At 39.3% G+C, this 15,467-nt stretch overlaps 1 protein-coding gene across 5 annotated transcripts in view; it reads right to left on the reverse strand.

Moving 5' to 3' along the window:
- LOC131467035 (teneurin-3) overlaps window positions 1-15,467 on the reverse strand; it is a 566,025-nt gene that overhangs the window by 186,321 nt on the left and 364,237 nt on the right. For all 5 annotated transcript variants that reach the window (XM_058640717.1, XM_058640715.1, XM_058640716.1 and 2 more), the window contains 3 exons: window positions 2,726-2,964; window positions 1,434-1,554; window positions 676-746 (listed from right to left, as the gene is read on the reverse strand). In XM_058640717.1, the coding sequence (XP_058496700.1) occupies window positions 676-746; window positions 1,434-1,554; window positions 2,726-2,828 (295 nt within the window). In that variant the 5' untranslated portion in view covers window positions 2,829-2,964. The remainder of the gene's footprint in view (window positions 1-675; window positions 747-1,433; window positions 1,555-2,725; window positions 2,965-15,467) is intronic.

Here is a 15,467-nt window from a genome sequence, read left to right on the forward strand (position 1 = left end):
TCTTTATTTTCAAGTCACCAAAAAGACTTATTTTCATTTTGGGTAAGGCCTTTGGTTTATCTTTAAGGCCATGTTTATATGTAAATTAAATGAAATCAAAAATAAAATATTTAAAAGAAAACATCAGTGCCCACTTCACTATGTGCCCTTACTTTGTTTATTCTACTCCAAATTGGAACAAAACCTACAAACTTGACATCGTGTCCCATTGAAAAAGGGCTGAAACTGGTGATTGACACCATTAACTCAATCGCCCCCTAGTGGCTATTCAATATATTCTCATTTCCAGGATGGCTTCAGAAGAGATAGAAGGATGAAAGGTAGGTATGTACGTACATAGATAGATACGTACTTTATTGATGCCGAAGGTCTGAAATCTTAATCAGTTTTTTTCTATACGTTCGTTGCACAACTAAATACAGTGTACAGTACAGTGTCAGGTCAAGTTGATTCATAGGTGCATACATCACTAAAGGACAGGAGGCACAGGCAGAACATGGTAAGTGGTCAGTATTTATACAGCACCACTTAAAGCACTTTGCAGCGCAGCTTTTGCCATTCATCGACCACCCGTTGAAGCCTCGACCTTCTGGTTTGTGAAAAATCCCATTGCGCGCCCTCAGCCACAGATGTCACATACAGTACGTGTCTATTCACCGGGGTTTGGACTCTCACCTTGTCTGTTGTAATCGTCCTGTTCACGGTGAACCATGTCCTTGTGTCCCTTGGTCGTCCCGTACAATAACCTGTCAATCACAGAGGGCAGAGATCACCAGTTTTGTTAATAATAAAAAAAAAAAAGGAGAAGTCACATGACCACTCAGGTCTGTGCTGATGCAAACAGGAAGCAGATTCTTTCCTCTCTGGTTATTTGCTCCGTTATCCATAAATATGGATCTTTTTGTTTTTTACGGAAACCCAATATGACTGATCTGAGGAATGAGCTCATGCTCTTCAATCATTTATAAAACTGGTCAAAGGCAAATCAAACCTACTAGTTTGAGAAAACTAGCAATTTATTTATTTTTATGGCCTTATTTGTGTATTAAAAAAATACAGCGTGTAGGATTTGCAGGTGAATATCTCTCACAGACATGTAGGAGAACCTGTGGTGGCCTTCAGATTTAATTAAACTCAAAAAAGTGTTCATTAAAAACAAAATGGCAGCAGGAAACTGCATAATGGTTTCAAAATATCTTAGTTTTTTTGCTCATCTAGACTAAAATACTGCATTTTAAATCCTCAAACTCATCCTCCATTTTCAAGACTCTAAAATACCACAGTATTGTAGTTGGAAGACGCGTCTGGAGCAGCGTTTGTGTTTTTAAACTACAATCGAGAAGCCTGGTTGTTGTACAAATACGGAACAGTGGAACATTGTGACGTGTCGTGTGTGTGTTTGTGTGTGTGTGTGTGTGTGATCCAGTTCTGACCTGGTCTGGTCTTGGTGCTGATCGAAGGCCTTCAGTGTTTCACTGGACGAGTAGGACTTCTGCGTGGGGACGCGGAGTCCGTGAGAGCCAATGACGCAATCTTCGCTGTCCCCTGATGAACCTAGCATATCACACATATTGTAATTATTTTAACACAGCACAGAACATTTAAAAAATATATATATATATATACAAGAAACTGACCTGAAGACATTGTATTTGCCAATAAACAATTAAGCTAACTTAGTACCTTTAACGTTTTGACACTTAATGCTGACGGTGGCTATTTTAAGCTAGCAGGGTTGTGGCTCACTACGTAGCAAGAGTTGTTAATGTGAAATGTTAATGCTAAAGTGACGTCTGCCATTTCCGCCATTAGTTTGTCAGAAAAAAAACATCGGCAACAAGGAGAACAACGTTTTCAAAGAAGTCGGTTTGGGCTACGTACCCTTTAAGCTAAATGCATAATTAGCCGGCACCATGTTTTGACAGGCTAACACTCGAGCTGCTTCTGTGTGATTACTGAGGGACAAGAGCTGCTGCAGTTTACACTGTAAATGCCACCTCTGAATATTTCATCTTTTCAATGATAAATACAGAGTACCACCACCTGCTGGTTAGGAGAGTCATTACCTCTCACAGAGTTGGAGAAAATACTTGCTAGCGTTTGATGTGTTCAGGCACTTATTATGTGCAGCAGTCAGTATATTTATGTCTTCCAAAATGTATGGACAGGAATTTGGTTGACATCAAATTCAAGGACTTTCCAGGACTAATTCCCATCAAATTCAAGGACTGTCCATGATGGCGTCCACTTTTATTGATTTGCAGCACGCTCTGCATCTGGACAAGTGATGTCCCTGGGATCTTGGTCAAAGTCAGTCTGTGTAAATTTGTCTTTGTTGAGTCAGAGATCTTTGGGAATTTTCATTTCCCAGACATCACGTCGTCATTTACTCTCTCTTGTTTTAATTTTACTGCACGGAATCTCACGTCAACAGCGGAGAGAGAGAGACATTGGACAGTGTCCACAACACCGCTTGTAATTATGACTTCATACAAACAGTAGGTGGCACAAACAAGGACGACATTTACCTAAATATCACTTCTTTCCTGAACAAAATTCAAGCACTTTCAGTGACCCATGTCTATTTAGGGTGATTTAAACTTCAAAAAAGGGCCTTGACTTTTTTCTCAATGTCCCAAACTATTAAGGACCCGTGGGAACCTTGATGGAAACAGAATGAGTGATTTTTACTTTTGTATTCACTAAAAAGACTGAGCTCTCTTACCAGTGTAGGGTCCTTCCTTGTCCTTGCGGCTCTTGGTGAGTGAGCAGTACGGGCGTCGCTCTTTCACTTCCATAATGCTTCTTCTTGTGTTGGTGGCAAACATACAGGCATGCTGCTGCACAGCTGCATAGACAGAGGGACAGATGCACAGAGACGAGGACAGATGGAGAGAATAGAGAGAGAGAGAGAGAAAGAGAGAGTCAGGCAGAGAGAGAGAGAGATGGGTTGTGGGACTCCACCTGCAAGAGACAAGAAAACGAGGAAGTTAATGTCTTAAATCTACATCTCGTCCCCAAAAACGGGATTATAAGGTGGCAACAAGATGACACACACAAAACTGATGCTTTGAGAAGGTAGAAAAGTTTCTCTGAATGTTGAGGTTGGATTCCCTTGGGGGAGAAATTAGACCAAACACTGGAGGACATTTATAAAGAGACAGTGTTGTCCCCTGTGCTGACACAGCCGTCCACACTGTGACTGCAATGTGCACTCAAGCTCAGCTGCTGTGTCCACTCTCATCGCTTAAAGAATGAAGAAAGACTTTCTCGCACGTATCTGTTCATTACCACTTTGACACAAAGACGCAGAGAGGTCCATTCATGTGCGGCTCAGAAGAGGAATATTGATTTTCATACGCATTTAATGAACAAAGACATTTCTTTCATTCATGCTTCTCTTATAAATTGATTCCTTATTCAAACAATTTAATGTGTTTCCCTCCTCTATTGAATAGCAATTCCACCTTGACAATTTTAATTAGTACAGAGGTTACAGAGCTGCCCCCGTGCCCTTCAGTGTAATTACCATGTACCAGACATATGTTTCTGTTAAATGCTTTCAATGTATCATGTTAAAAAAAAGGTGAACTCTCTGTTAGAGCAGAAGCCTATTTTATGCCTCATTTCAACCCGGGTTTAAGACGTCAGGATTGTCACTAAACCGGCTCGATAATGGACTAATGAAGGTACAAGTTTCTGGTTTGAGGGTCGACAACGGTTCGAAAAGTCAAAGTCAAATGCCAGAATCCCTTAGCACTTAGTTAGCTTTGTATGACAGTCAGTGGAAGTTAATTTAATAAAACAGCTTAAGGGTCTAGGGCAGTTATCATGAAACTTAGCATGTGTAGTATTGGCAAAATAAATACTGTCAGCTTGCCACCGAGGCAAATAACATGGCTAATTAACGAGCTAACATCGGCTGGTTTCCCCCTTAAGTTGAGGTCGACCGATATTGTTTTCTTTTCTGATACGATGACGCTAATCTTTAGAAATTCATGAAACCAATGGTTGGGTTGGGGTCACACGGTGCTGCAGTGGTTAGGACTCTCGCCTCGCAGGGTTCGAGCCCCCCGCCCCCCGCACAGCACCCCCCGCGACCCTCTGGTGGAGGATAAAGCGGTAGATGATGACTGACCATGGCTGGGTTGATGCCATTGTTTTCCCTCCATTTTTGTAATTCACTCCATCAGATCAAAGTCTTTTAATAGTAACAAATAAAAACACACATTTGCTTGACTTTAGCAGGTACTTACAGCAAAATTGGTACCTTCAATTAGTCAGTTTACTCTAAGTGAATGTAGCTGATATGGCTATGTACGAACAGCAGCGCAAAAAAACAGTCTTTTGCCAAATTCAAGGTAGATCTATGAGGAATTAAACGTCTGCAACCAGCTAGTAGAGATAGCATGTGTAGCACTGGTGAAATAACAAAGGCAGATGACTAATTAAAAAGCTAGTTTCAGCTAGTTTCCCCCTTATGTAGAGGTTGACCAATACTGTTTGTTTTTTTCTGATATGATGACGCTAATCTTTAGAAACTAGTGGAAACCAACGGTCGATACGCTATTCTTGCCAAATTTTCCTTTTTCCCCTCTTTCCCACCATCAGATACAATCATTTAATTGTAACAAATGTGTACATGAGCAAAAGTCGTTTCAAATGAACACATTTTAGAGCTGTGATTTCAATAACGTTACGGTTGTGAGTCCATCAGAATTTCAAATACGGAGCAGTAGAGCAGCCTACGGTGTCTGGAGACAACGACAACGAGTAAACACAGTGACACAGTGTTATTTATAGTAGCACTTAATTGTTATACAGTTGTAGCGATGTAATGATAAAGGCCGCTCACATGTAAGCAAGGTTGATGCTGGACAATTCATCTTAGTTCTTTATTTCCCTATCTGCCTCGCACCGTCTGCCTGTCGTAGCTGTTTACCCCCCGATCTTATACCTGTGTTAAAGCACTTGCAGAGGTGGAACTAATTACCGCTGCACTTGGGTTCCGCACCAATTATTGACAAGAAAACACCATGCAAGAAAAAAACACTCACTCACTCACAGGAAGCTTTAGTCCCACGTTAAACACATTGACTTTGAGAAAGAAAACAACTAAATAAAGAGCGAGACTTAAATTTAAAGTTGAATATTGAGGCTGTAATTTGACGTGATGTGCGATTACAAATGGGAGTGTATGCAGTGTTTATGTTTCATAATTAAGTCATTAAAATCAAAGTTGGGCCTCTGGTTTTGCTGTGATATGTGGGTTACCTTATTCTGTCACATGCTGCCTGGTTTGTCACTGTGGGTGTATACATAAAACATTTGTATGCAAATTTGTTCATCGTGTCTCTTATTACCTCCGTCGAGGAGGTTGTGATTTCATTAGCGTGGGTTTATCTGTGCGTTAGTCCTTAGGTTAGCGACTTCCTGTCGACAAGTTGTTGGACGGATCACTCTGAGCTTTTTGTGACGGGTAGGTGATAAACCAGAGGTGGAACGAGTACTGGAATATTCTACTCAAGTAAAAGTACATTTTACTTCAGTACAAGCAAAAGTAGTGGACTAAAAATGTACTCAAGTTAAAGTAAACAAGGTTATTTCTGCTGACAAAATAATATATGTAAACACATAATGTCCTCATCATTCACTTGTCCCCATCATTCACATGTCCTCATCATTCACCTGTCCTCATCATATTCACATGTCCTCATCATTCACCTGTCCTCATAATTCACATGTCCTCATCATATTCACCTGTCCTCATCATTCACCTGTCCTCATCATTCACCTGTCCCCATCATTCACCTGTCCTCATCATTCACATGTCTAAAATTCACCATTTTTGTAACGTCTGATTAACAGATCTGATCCAGATTACAGCAGATTTGGTGGTAATTTGAATTTAACAGGATTCAGATGTGTTTATCTCAGCGACATCTTAAGAGTCCAGGACTAAATTTGTCATGTTTATGTCAGATAGTAAAAGCTATGAGCAGGTAAAGTTCTGTACAGATTCAGAAAGTTCTTCTGGATCCAGTGGATCAAAAACGTAAACATGTCCAGGTGCTGGTTGGTAAAATGCAGTTTCTGAGCGTAGGTGGAGGTCTTTGCTCTCTTTGTGGTCAGTCTTCTAATGTTGGTTTTGTTTTGAATTAAACACCATTTTCATCATGACGACGCACCTATTGCTCATTTTTTGGATGGAGCCACAACTTCTCTCTCAGTTTCAGTGGACACTCAGATATGCATCACCTTTTCCTTTCAACACAGCTTAAAACAGATGAAAACAGAACATAATTGGTCCATGTGAATTTGTTCAATTTCAGTCTGAAAGTGGGCTTTGAATTACGACGTCGCAGCCTTCACTCAGAATTGCTAATGTTTATGTAACGACTGATCCCAAAGTGCGTAAGCTGCTGCTGGGTTGGATTCAAAGGCTGTCAGCACTTCTTCAAGTCATTTATGTGTGTCCGTGTGGTTTCAGTGTGGAGTTACAGAACCTCAGCCTTGGGATGAAGGACAGAAAAATCACCCCTGAGCAGCTTTAAAAACAACAACAAAAAAAAATTATTCAAGTATTGGCCTTCAAAAGGGGGCTGTAGCTTTACATTTGGAGAGGGAGTTAGAGGTGAATTCTGTTTAGTGCGGCTTCACAAAGACACAGGAGAGAGAGAGAGAGGGGGAGAGAGAGAGAGAGAGAGAGAGAGAGAGAGAGAGAGAGAGAGAGTGGCTTTGAAGAGACAGGTGTGACAAAATTATGTGACTTTTTTAACATCGTGTTCGGCCAAGAAAGAGACAAAAAGCGAGACTAAGTGAAGCTGAGAGCGAAGCAAAGACAGTCAGGAGGGTTTTAGACAGTTTTATAAGCCTTCAACTTAATCTGAGACACTGAATCCTTAATCTTATACCTTCTGGACTTGCATTCGTGTGTGTGTGTGTGTTTGTGCGGTTGGCTTGTACTCAGATTTGTGCCTCCTCTCCCCCGTGTTTAAATAAAACCTATAGAAATTAATCTCATCAGGTATAAGCACATCTTTAATAAGGCCACAGCTGTTTTGGAGTAAAAGTGACTAATTATTCATCGGCTAATATTTCAAATTAATCTGTCTATGCAAACAGAAAGATAACACGACCACCCTTTAATCACTAAATTCTGCCGTATGATGTCATGCTTTTATAAAAGTCCTTCTAAAAAATAAGCCAAATATGCTTAAATTTATTAAAAACCTCTTGGATTTAGAAAAAGAATCTGCCAATGGGGTAAAGCAAAGTTTGCTTGGCTAGAAAACTCCAAACTAGCTTGTAAATCTCGTCTTTTACCTGTACTCGTCATTCACCTGTCCTCATCATCATTCACCTGTCAACATCATCATTCACCTGTCCTCATCAACATTCACCTGTCCTCATCATCATTCACATGTCCTCATCAACATTCACCTGTCCTCATCATCATTCACCTGTCTTCATCATTCAGCTGTCCGCATCATCATTTACCTGTCATCATCATTCACCTGTCCTCATCATCATTCACATGTCCTCATCATCATTCACCTGTCTTCATCATTCAGCTGTCCGCATCATCATTTACCTGTCATCCTCATTCACCTGTCCTCATCATCATTTGCCTGTCAACATCATCATTCACATGTCCTCATCAACATTCACCTGTTGTCATCATCATTTACATGTCCTCATCAACATTCACCTGTCCTCATCATCATTCCCATGTCCTCATCATCATTCACCTGTCCTCATCATCATTCACCTGTCTTCATCATTCACCTGTCCTCATCATCATTCACCTGTCCTCATCATCATTTGCCTGTCAACATCATCAAACACATGTCCTCATCAACATTCACCTGTCCTCATCATCATTCACCTGTCCTCATCATCATTCACCTGTCTTCATCATTCACCTGTCCTCATCATCATTCACCTGTCCTCATCATCATTTGCCTGTCCTAAATTGCGTACAATGTCATGCTTTAATAAAAGCCCTTCTAGAAAATAAGCCAAATATTCTTAAATGTATTAAAATCTTCTTGGATTTAGAAAGAATCATCAGCCACTGGGTTAAAGCAAAACTTGCTTGGCGAGAAACCAAGAAAAACAAAGAGAAAACAAACTGAAAACTAGAGAAAACTTTGACTTTTCAAGTGCAATCGACCTCTCGATCTTTAGGACTTTTCCCCGTGGATCCTGAAAGTAATATGAAAATGGTGTGACGATGCAGGATTTTTACCCTAATTTCAATGCGTCAGTGTGGTGGTTAAATGTCTGGTTGTGGAGGTTTTAATAAAAGCGTGTGCACCCGCGACCCTTTTTATGAAAGATTGTTTGTCGGCTGTTCTTCCATTGGTCTAGGTTTGTTTTTTACGACAGTGAAGATAATGTGGTTTTTCTCTTCTCTGTAGAGAAAAAGGTGGAAAAAAACTTGTTAAGTTTGACTTTAAAACAAAGGCTGAAAACCTAATTTTTATGCCAGGGTTTGCTTAAATAAAAGAATAAAAGAGACTTGAACCTCCATGTTCACAGTTTTCAAGAAAAAAAATACATGGAAAAACAAACATTCAGACGTCCAACTGATAAACTGATGTGTATGTTTGACATACGTGCATTTTTGTAAAAAATGTGAACGTCCATCTGTGGAAGTGGAAGCGTGGAAGTGGGAGCTTTCAGAGGAAAGTGGAGATGTGCCTCTGCTCCCGTTAACCACCGCTCTCTCGATTGTTGTGTTGAGTGAACTGTCTCTTTTCAAGGACTCCTGAGAAAACATGTAACGAGCCCAGTGACGTCCTTTCCACTCCTCTCCCTCTCCTTTTTTCTTTTCTTAATTAAAATCCCCCATCTCTCTCTCCATCTCTCTGTTGTCCACCTCTCTTCCTACATCACAAATGATAACTGCAAATTGGAAAGTCACGGACAGACATGAAGGGTTTGTCTTTAACAACCAAGTCCTCTGTTCTCGTGAATTTACCCCCTGCATCAAATCCTGGAGTGAATGGACAGGAAATCCATTCAAGGAGAAATGAATCAACCTAAATTTCTTTGGTTTGGTTCTTGTGTCGGCAGGGATTCGTCGTCAGTCCTGGCAGGCAGCTCAGCTTCATCCTGCCATGACATACGCATGCACATGCTGTGATTATGTACCAGCAATAACAAAAATAATGATAATAATAATAATCCTGGAGTATATAGAGCAGAGGCAGGTGTTGCTATATATATATATATATATATATATATATATATATATAGTCATATTCATACATTATTAAAATGTTTCCTGTAAACTCGGCATTGTTTCGCAAAATTTATTCAGACACACAGAAAAAGTTCACTGTGCTGTGAAGTTAGCAGATTTTCAGTTTTTTTTTCTTTATATCTTCTACACTGTAGTGCAATTATAATATAAACTAAATACTTTAATGTCAATGTTCTGCAAAGTTACAGTGAACTAAGATCAATTCAAAATGACTTCCTGTTGGGTCAAGTTAATATTTACAGACGTGTATTGTTTCCGTTCAGTTTCGAGCAGATCGGTCAATGTACGGCAAAAGTAACGGGGCACTTCCTGGTTGCAGTGGCCACACCCCTTTTGAATCTGCGAGACCGTTTGATAACTTTTCATCTTTGATGTGTCTGGTACAAATTGACATGTTTAAAAAATAAAATAAAATAAAATAAAGTTACGATAAACACGCTTGGGCGAGTTCGGTCGTTTACGAAAAGCCCAATCTAAAATGGCCGACTTCCTGTTACGTTAAGACCATGGTGCCATTTGACTTTTCTGTTCGTCTGTGGACTGTGGCATGTTTTCACCAAGTCTTGTGAAATTTAGTGCAGTTTTGGTTTTCTCCATCCGATGTTTCCGGGGAATTCTGTCCATTTCCACCAACATTTTATACGATTGAAAATTTCCAATGTGCGGAAGATCGTAAAAACAAATTATAATTCCGTAAATTCCAATAGGTCCTTGCACCACTGTGTAAGTGCTCGGGCAAATATACATATATATATATATATAAAGATATATATACATATGAGCATATCTTCCTCCCTGGAACAGCACTTTGTCACCAGATGTGATGATGATGATGCACATCTGGTCACAAAGACTCCTTTGTAGATGTGGCATCAACACCTGTTGGCAGGATCTCAATCACAGATGAATTAGATATGATTTCAACACAGCGAGACACTGAATCACAGGTGCAGAGCGACAGCAGCTCTGCACTCAGAAAGCGTTCGCCCGCTGCCAACAGGTGAGGCCACAACAACTGGCTGAGTCAAAGCACTCGGGGTAAATGACACGCGCCGCTGCCGCCGCTGACAGCTGCCACACAGGCACCGACAATCAGTGTCTCTTTTTATTTGGAACAATGTGATTAGCAAATGGTAAAGGCTGCAACTTAAACGTTCTTTTTTTTTTCTCATTACTCTATATTAAATGCTAATTAAAAAGCGTCATAAATAAATGTTAACAACAACTAATATATTCAGTAATAGTTGATATTTTCATGATATGGGCAAAAAGTATTACAGTATTACAAAATGTTAAAATAATAAAAAACTAAAATGACATGCATGACCAAAATGTTAAAATAATGTATTGGTAAAAAACATAACTGACATTGCCAAGATGAAACATGTTAAAAAAAATGTTACAAAAGGGATCTTATGTTACCAGAAAGCTAAGTTTTCTTCTGTAAAATGTTGCTAAAATAACAAAAAAGTCTTAAAATACACAACAAAAAACTAAATGTCACAAAAATGCTTACATGTTACCAGAAAGTTTTTTTTTAAAAACAAAATATATAGTAAAATGTTTGTGATGTCTGTAAAATTACAAAAAACAAGACTGACGAGCAAAAAGTATTAGAAACATGTAAAAGTAATAAAAAAACTCTAAAAGTTAGAAAATAATGTATCGTTCACAAACACAACTTTGAGTACTGCCAGAAAGTAAGTTTTGTCATGTAAAATAATAAAAAAAAACACTTCACTGACGTTTCAAAACGTGTTTTGTTTTGCAAAAGTTGCTAAATGTATTGTTACAAATCAGCATGACCTAATTATTACAGCTGCAAATATGAATAAACTAGTAAATGAATCACCAAGTTTTGTTATTATAATAATAAGTTTCTGTGTTTATTTCCTGAATTTTCAGCTTTTTAAATGTGAATATTTTCTGTTTTCTTTGCCCAATTTAACAGAAAAAAAGGACATTTAAGGACATAACTGACTCTGAAGTTTGGGAAACATTGATAGATATTTTTCTTAACATTTTCTGCACCAAACGACTGATCACACACCAACAGTTTCCCTATCTAAAAGGTTTGAATTAGCATTCATTTTTATTTATTTATGATGACATTTTTTAGTTTTAAATTTTGCATCATGAAAACTACAGAAAGCAAAGACAGAGAGAGAGAGCGAGAGACACTGCTGAGCAACAACATGTCAGGCTTTACAGCATTAAGACAGAGACCTTGGACAGGACAGAGAGACCGGCAGAAAGACAGTCTTCTTTTCATTATAAACACATTTAATGTATAGAAAATAATGTTTTCAACCATGATGACTGAGTGAGAGAACGAAAAAGAGTGGGAAAACAGACGAGTGAGCATGCAGTGGTCGTTTGCTTTGTTTCATGAGTAAATTAATAAAGGCCTGATGCAGGTGCTTCGTCAATAATTAAACTGTTAATTAAGAACACTGTGCTTCAGTGAACAGTGGAGAGAAGCTAATAGGGATTAAAAGCGACGGCTCAGCATTCCTCTTGATTTGAGAAGATCAATTAACCGTCCGCTGCTGACGAGTGAAATCCACGTCACCTCCCATTTCTTGGTCTAATTTCCCTATATTTAGCAGTAAATAATAAGTCTCATTAGAGTTTATTATATTTAGTTATATCAAAGAGAGAGAGCTGTCAAACTGACCCCAGCGCTACATCACTCAGACACAGACTTTGCTGTTATTACGACGTGTTTGCGATAACGCATATTGACCGCAAACTTTAGGCTTTTTACAGATACATTTTTATTTCAGTTTGTTTGAAATTGTTCCAACAAATATTTCTTCACATTTGAGCTGAAGCTCATTGAGAAACCCAGAATATCAGCAGCAATAACCACAAAACCAAATTATAACACAACTCAATAACAATTGTTTCACATTTTTGAGGCACTAAAATGGATGGAAATTGGCACGCAAATCAGAACTGGCCAAAAATGTAATAAAAAAAGGCAAATACGTGAAAGTGATGCAAAATGGCTCAGTAGTGCCCCCCAAACGTGAAACTCGGTAGGAAAAAGCCGAAACTAAGTTGCACCGAATTTGTCGTAACTTGGTGGAAACATGTCACAGCCCAAGACGAACAAAAATGTCCACTGGGACCATGACGTCAACTCAACAGGAAGTTGGCCATTTTGAATTTGGCTTCCATCTTGGCAATTTCCATGTTTCATAAGTGAACGGCTTCAAGGGGGCGTGGCCATGGTAACTATCGGAATGCTCAAAACTTCACACATGAGATAAGAGACCCAGCCCAAAAAATATCTGCACATTAAAACTGAGTCACAGTGCCACCTGCTGGCAGGGTGGTGGTTGTGAAGGTCTGCACAATGCTGCTTGCAGCACTAATATAAGTGACAGTTCCTAATTAATAGAGAGTGACTATAGAGAGCATAGTTTAACTTCCAACACTTTTACACATCTATTTTTAACATCTGTTCTCACTTTCCTATTTTTTAAATTGTAATTTCCTTCTCTAAATAAGATTTCTAACATTTTTAGATACACAATATCCCTTTTTTGTTCAGATGTCTGATCTAGAGATAAATGCTGAAATGTAGGAAGTATACTCTCTGAGACATCTTAGAAAACGTGCGACAGACTTCAGAAGACACACTTCCTGTTTCACCACAAACCACACCAACCGCTGACAGTGAGGGGAGAACACTGGTTGTTTACAGTGACCTGAGTCCTGACAGAGATCATATCATATTTCTGCTCTGATTGACTCCGACAAAATCCAGCATACTGATGGAAAACCAGAGAAGGAGCATGAAGATGGAAGATGTAGCGAGAGATGTTTTCTCAGAAGTTGGGAGTGAATTCAAACATGAAAAACACTGTGTAAAAACAACCTTTTTTTCTTTGACAGAAGGAGCAGAAGAGTTTCAAACAGAAGGATTTTTGCCGGCGGCTCTGAGCATCAGTGGACGTGAGCGTCCGCTGTGTCAGTAAAAGCGTCAGTAAACTCAACGACCACAGTCTGTTTCGGCTGCTGCCGTCTGGAAAAAGTGGTTTCACTGCCTCAAGGCTCAAGATCTGCAGACTCTGTCACAGCCGTGTGAATTCAACGGACGACAATGATCTCATGAAATCACAACTTTATTTGTGTAGCGCCTTTCATAAGCATGATGAGATCATCACTGAAAATGGAACAGAAGAGGAGCTGAGAATATGCCGTACCTACCTACCGACCTACCTACGTACCTACCTACCTACATACGTACGTACCTACCTACCTACCTACCCACCGGCCTACCTACATACCGACGTACCTACCTACTTACATGCCTACCTACGTACCCACCGACCTGCTTACGTACGTACCTACCTACAACCTACATTTTTTGTTTCTGATTTTTGGTTACTGTGTAAATCCCTGCAGAGAAATTGTTCTCGACGTTTAACTCAACCACAACCAGGAACCTTCCTCAAAGTAGGAGAAGTACGCAGCCAACAGGGGCTCAGGTGTACCCCAGCACTCAACCTCGTAAAGATTCAAACCTGCAACCCTCCTGTTACAAGCCAAGTTCTCCTTCCACTTGTCCATAGGCTGGATTTTGAGTTTTTGGTGCTGGTTGAAGGCGACATGGACGAGACGATTGAGGTGAGGGACTTTCAGCTGCAACAGATTCACCACTAAATATTGGCCAGTTTTACACACTTTACCTTTAAAAATAGAATCATTCAAAAAAAAAAATTTCAAATGCTAAAGGTGAAAAACATTACATTTCTGTAAATAATACCGGAGAGGCTGAAATATAAACAAAGGGAAAAGTAAACAGACAGAAATTGAGTTCAAAGCCAGACTACAAAGGTTGATGTCGAGTCTGCTTTTTAAAAATATCAGCGCTCTGTTCTGCCCTCAAATACGTTTGGGAATGCTGAGTCATCGAAGCGTGTTTGAAGGGAAACATTTCAAAGAAGTATATGAAAAAAATATCTGAAAAAAGTGTAAAAATGTCCAGAAGAAGCAAAATATGAAAGTGACCATGGACAATTATATAATAACAATAACAATAATATTACAGAGCGGCTCACACAGACTAAATAATCAAAAACTCTGACGATGATATGATACATATATTTATATATATATGTATATACATATATATATATATATATATATATATATATATACATACATACATATTATGTGAGATATAAGGGCTTATTGGCAGGAAGCATGACTTGTGCTCGCTCTCAGTCTGGACTTCCTGTCCATCTGCCCCCCAGCTGCAGAATAATCACGTCAAACTTCAGTGTTCATCTGAAATAATAATCCACCCATTCCCTTTTTCTTTATCTACCTCCCCTTTAATCACCTCGCCCTCCCTCCTCTCCCTACATCTCTCTGTTTGTCTTATTATTCCTCTTCCCCATCCTTTCTCCGCCTCCTTCTGTCCGTGTAACGCCAACATTATCTGACCTGAGTCACAAGTGCAAATCTGTGGGGGATAATCTCTCTCTCTCTCTCTCGCTCTGTCCATTCTCCACCTTTGCGTTTCTCCCACCTAATCCCTTCTCTCCTCCCGGATTAAAAATAAACAGCGGGATGACAAAAAAGAGTGACAGTGGATGGATGGCAGTGGACGTGAGAGAGAGCAACACACTCACATGGAGACCTGAAAATCCAAACATGTCAAAACTTGTAACTTATGTTAGATTCTGGATGTTTTTATAAATTACGCCTCAATATTTACTCTCCCAACCCGTAGAACCTGTTTCCCATGGATATTTCCTTTCTGAAACTGATATTAATAACCCTTTAACACCGAGAGGCATTGCAGATGAAACATTTGCACAAGCACACTTTGCGTTACTGCAATTACACAAAGGTTGCAATGGTTTCTGAACGCTGAGAAGTTGCACGTCAAAACCAATATGTGGTTATTTATGATAATTTTACTTGCGCTGTTGCAGGAAGCCGGCGAATCAGCGTCTTTATCTCCAGAGAGGAGACAATTGGATTCCATTTTTTGGCGTAAAATCTGCAGTCTTTCATCTGCTCAAAAAAGCAGTGTTTTCTAATAATGCTGCCTAAAGGAGACATGTGACATCTGAATGTGTCCACATCATAGTTTTCAGTTAGAGTTTTCATCAGTATTTTCAGAAACTTATTCCAAATTAAGTTATTTCTTTAAATCCTAGGTTAACGTGTTTTA

The sequence above is a fragment of the Solea solea genome, chromosome 10 (genome assembly GCF_958295425.1).
Source record: "Solea solea chromosome 10, fSolSol10.1, whole genome shotgun sequence".
Lineage (NCBI taxonomy): Eukaryota > Metazoa > Chordata > Actinopteri > Pleuronectiformes > Soleidae > Solea > Solea solea.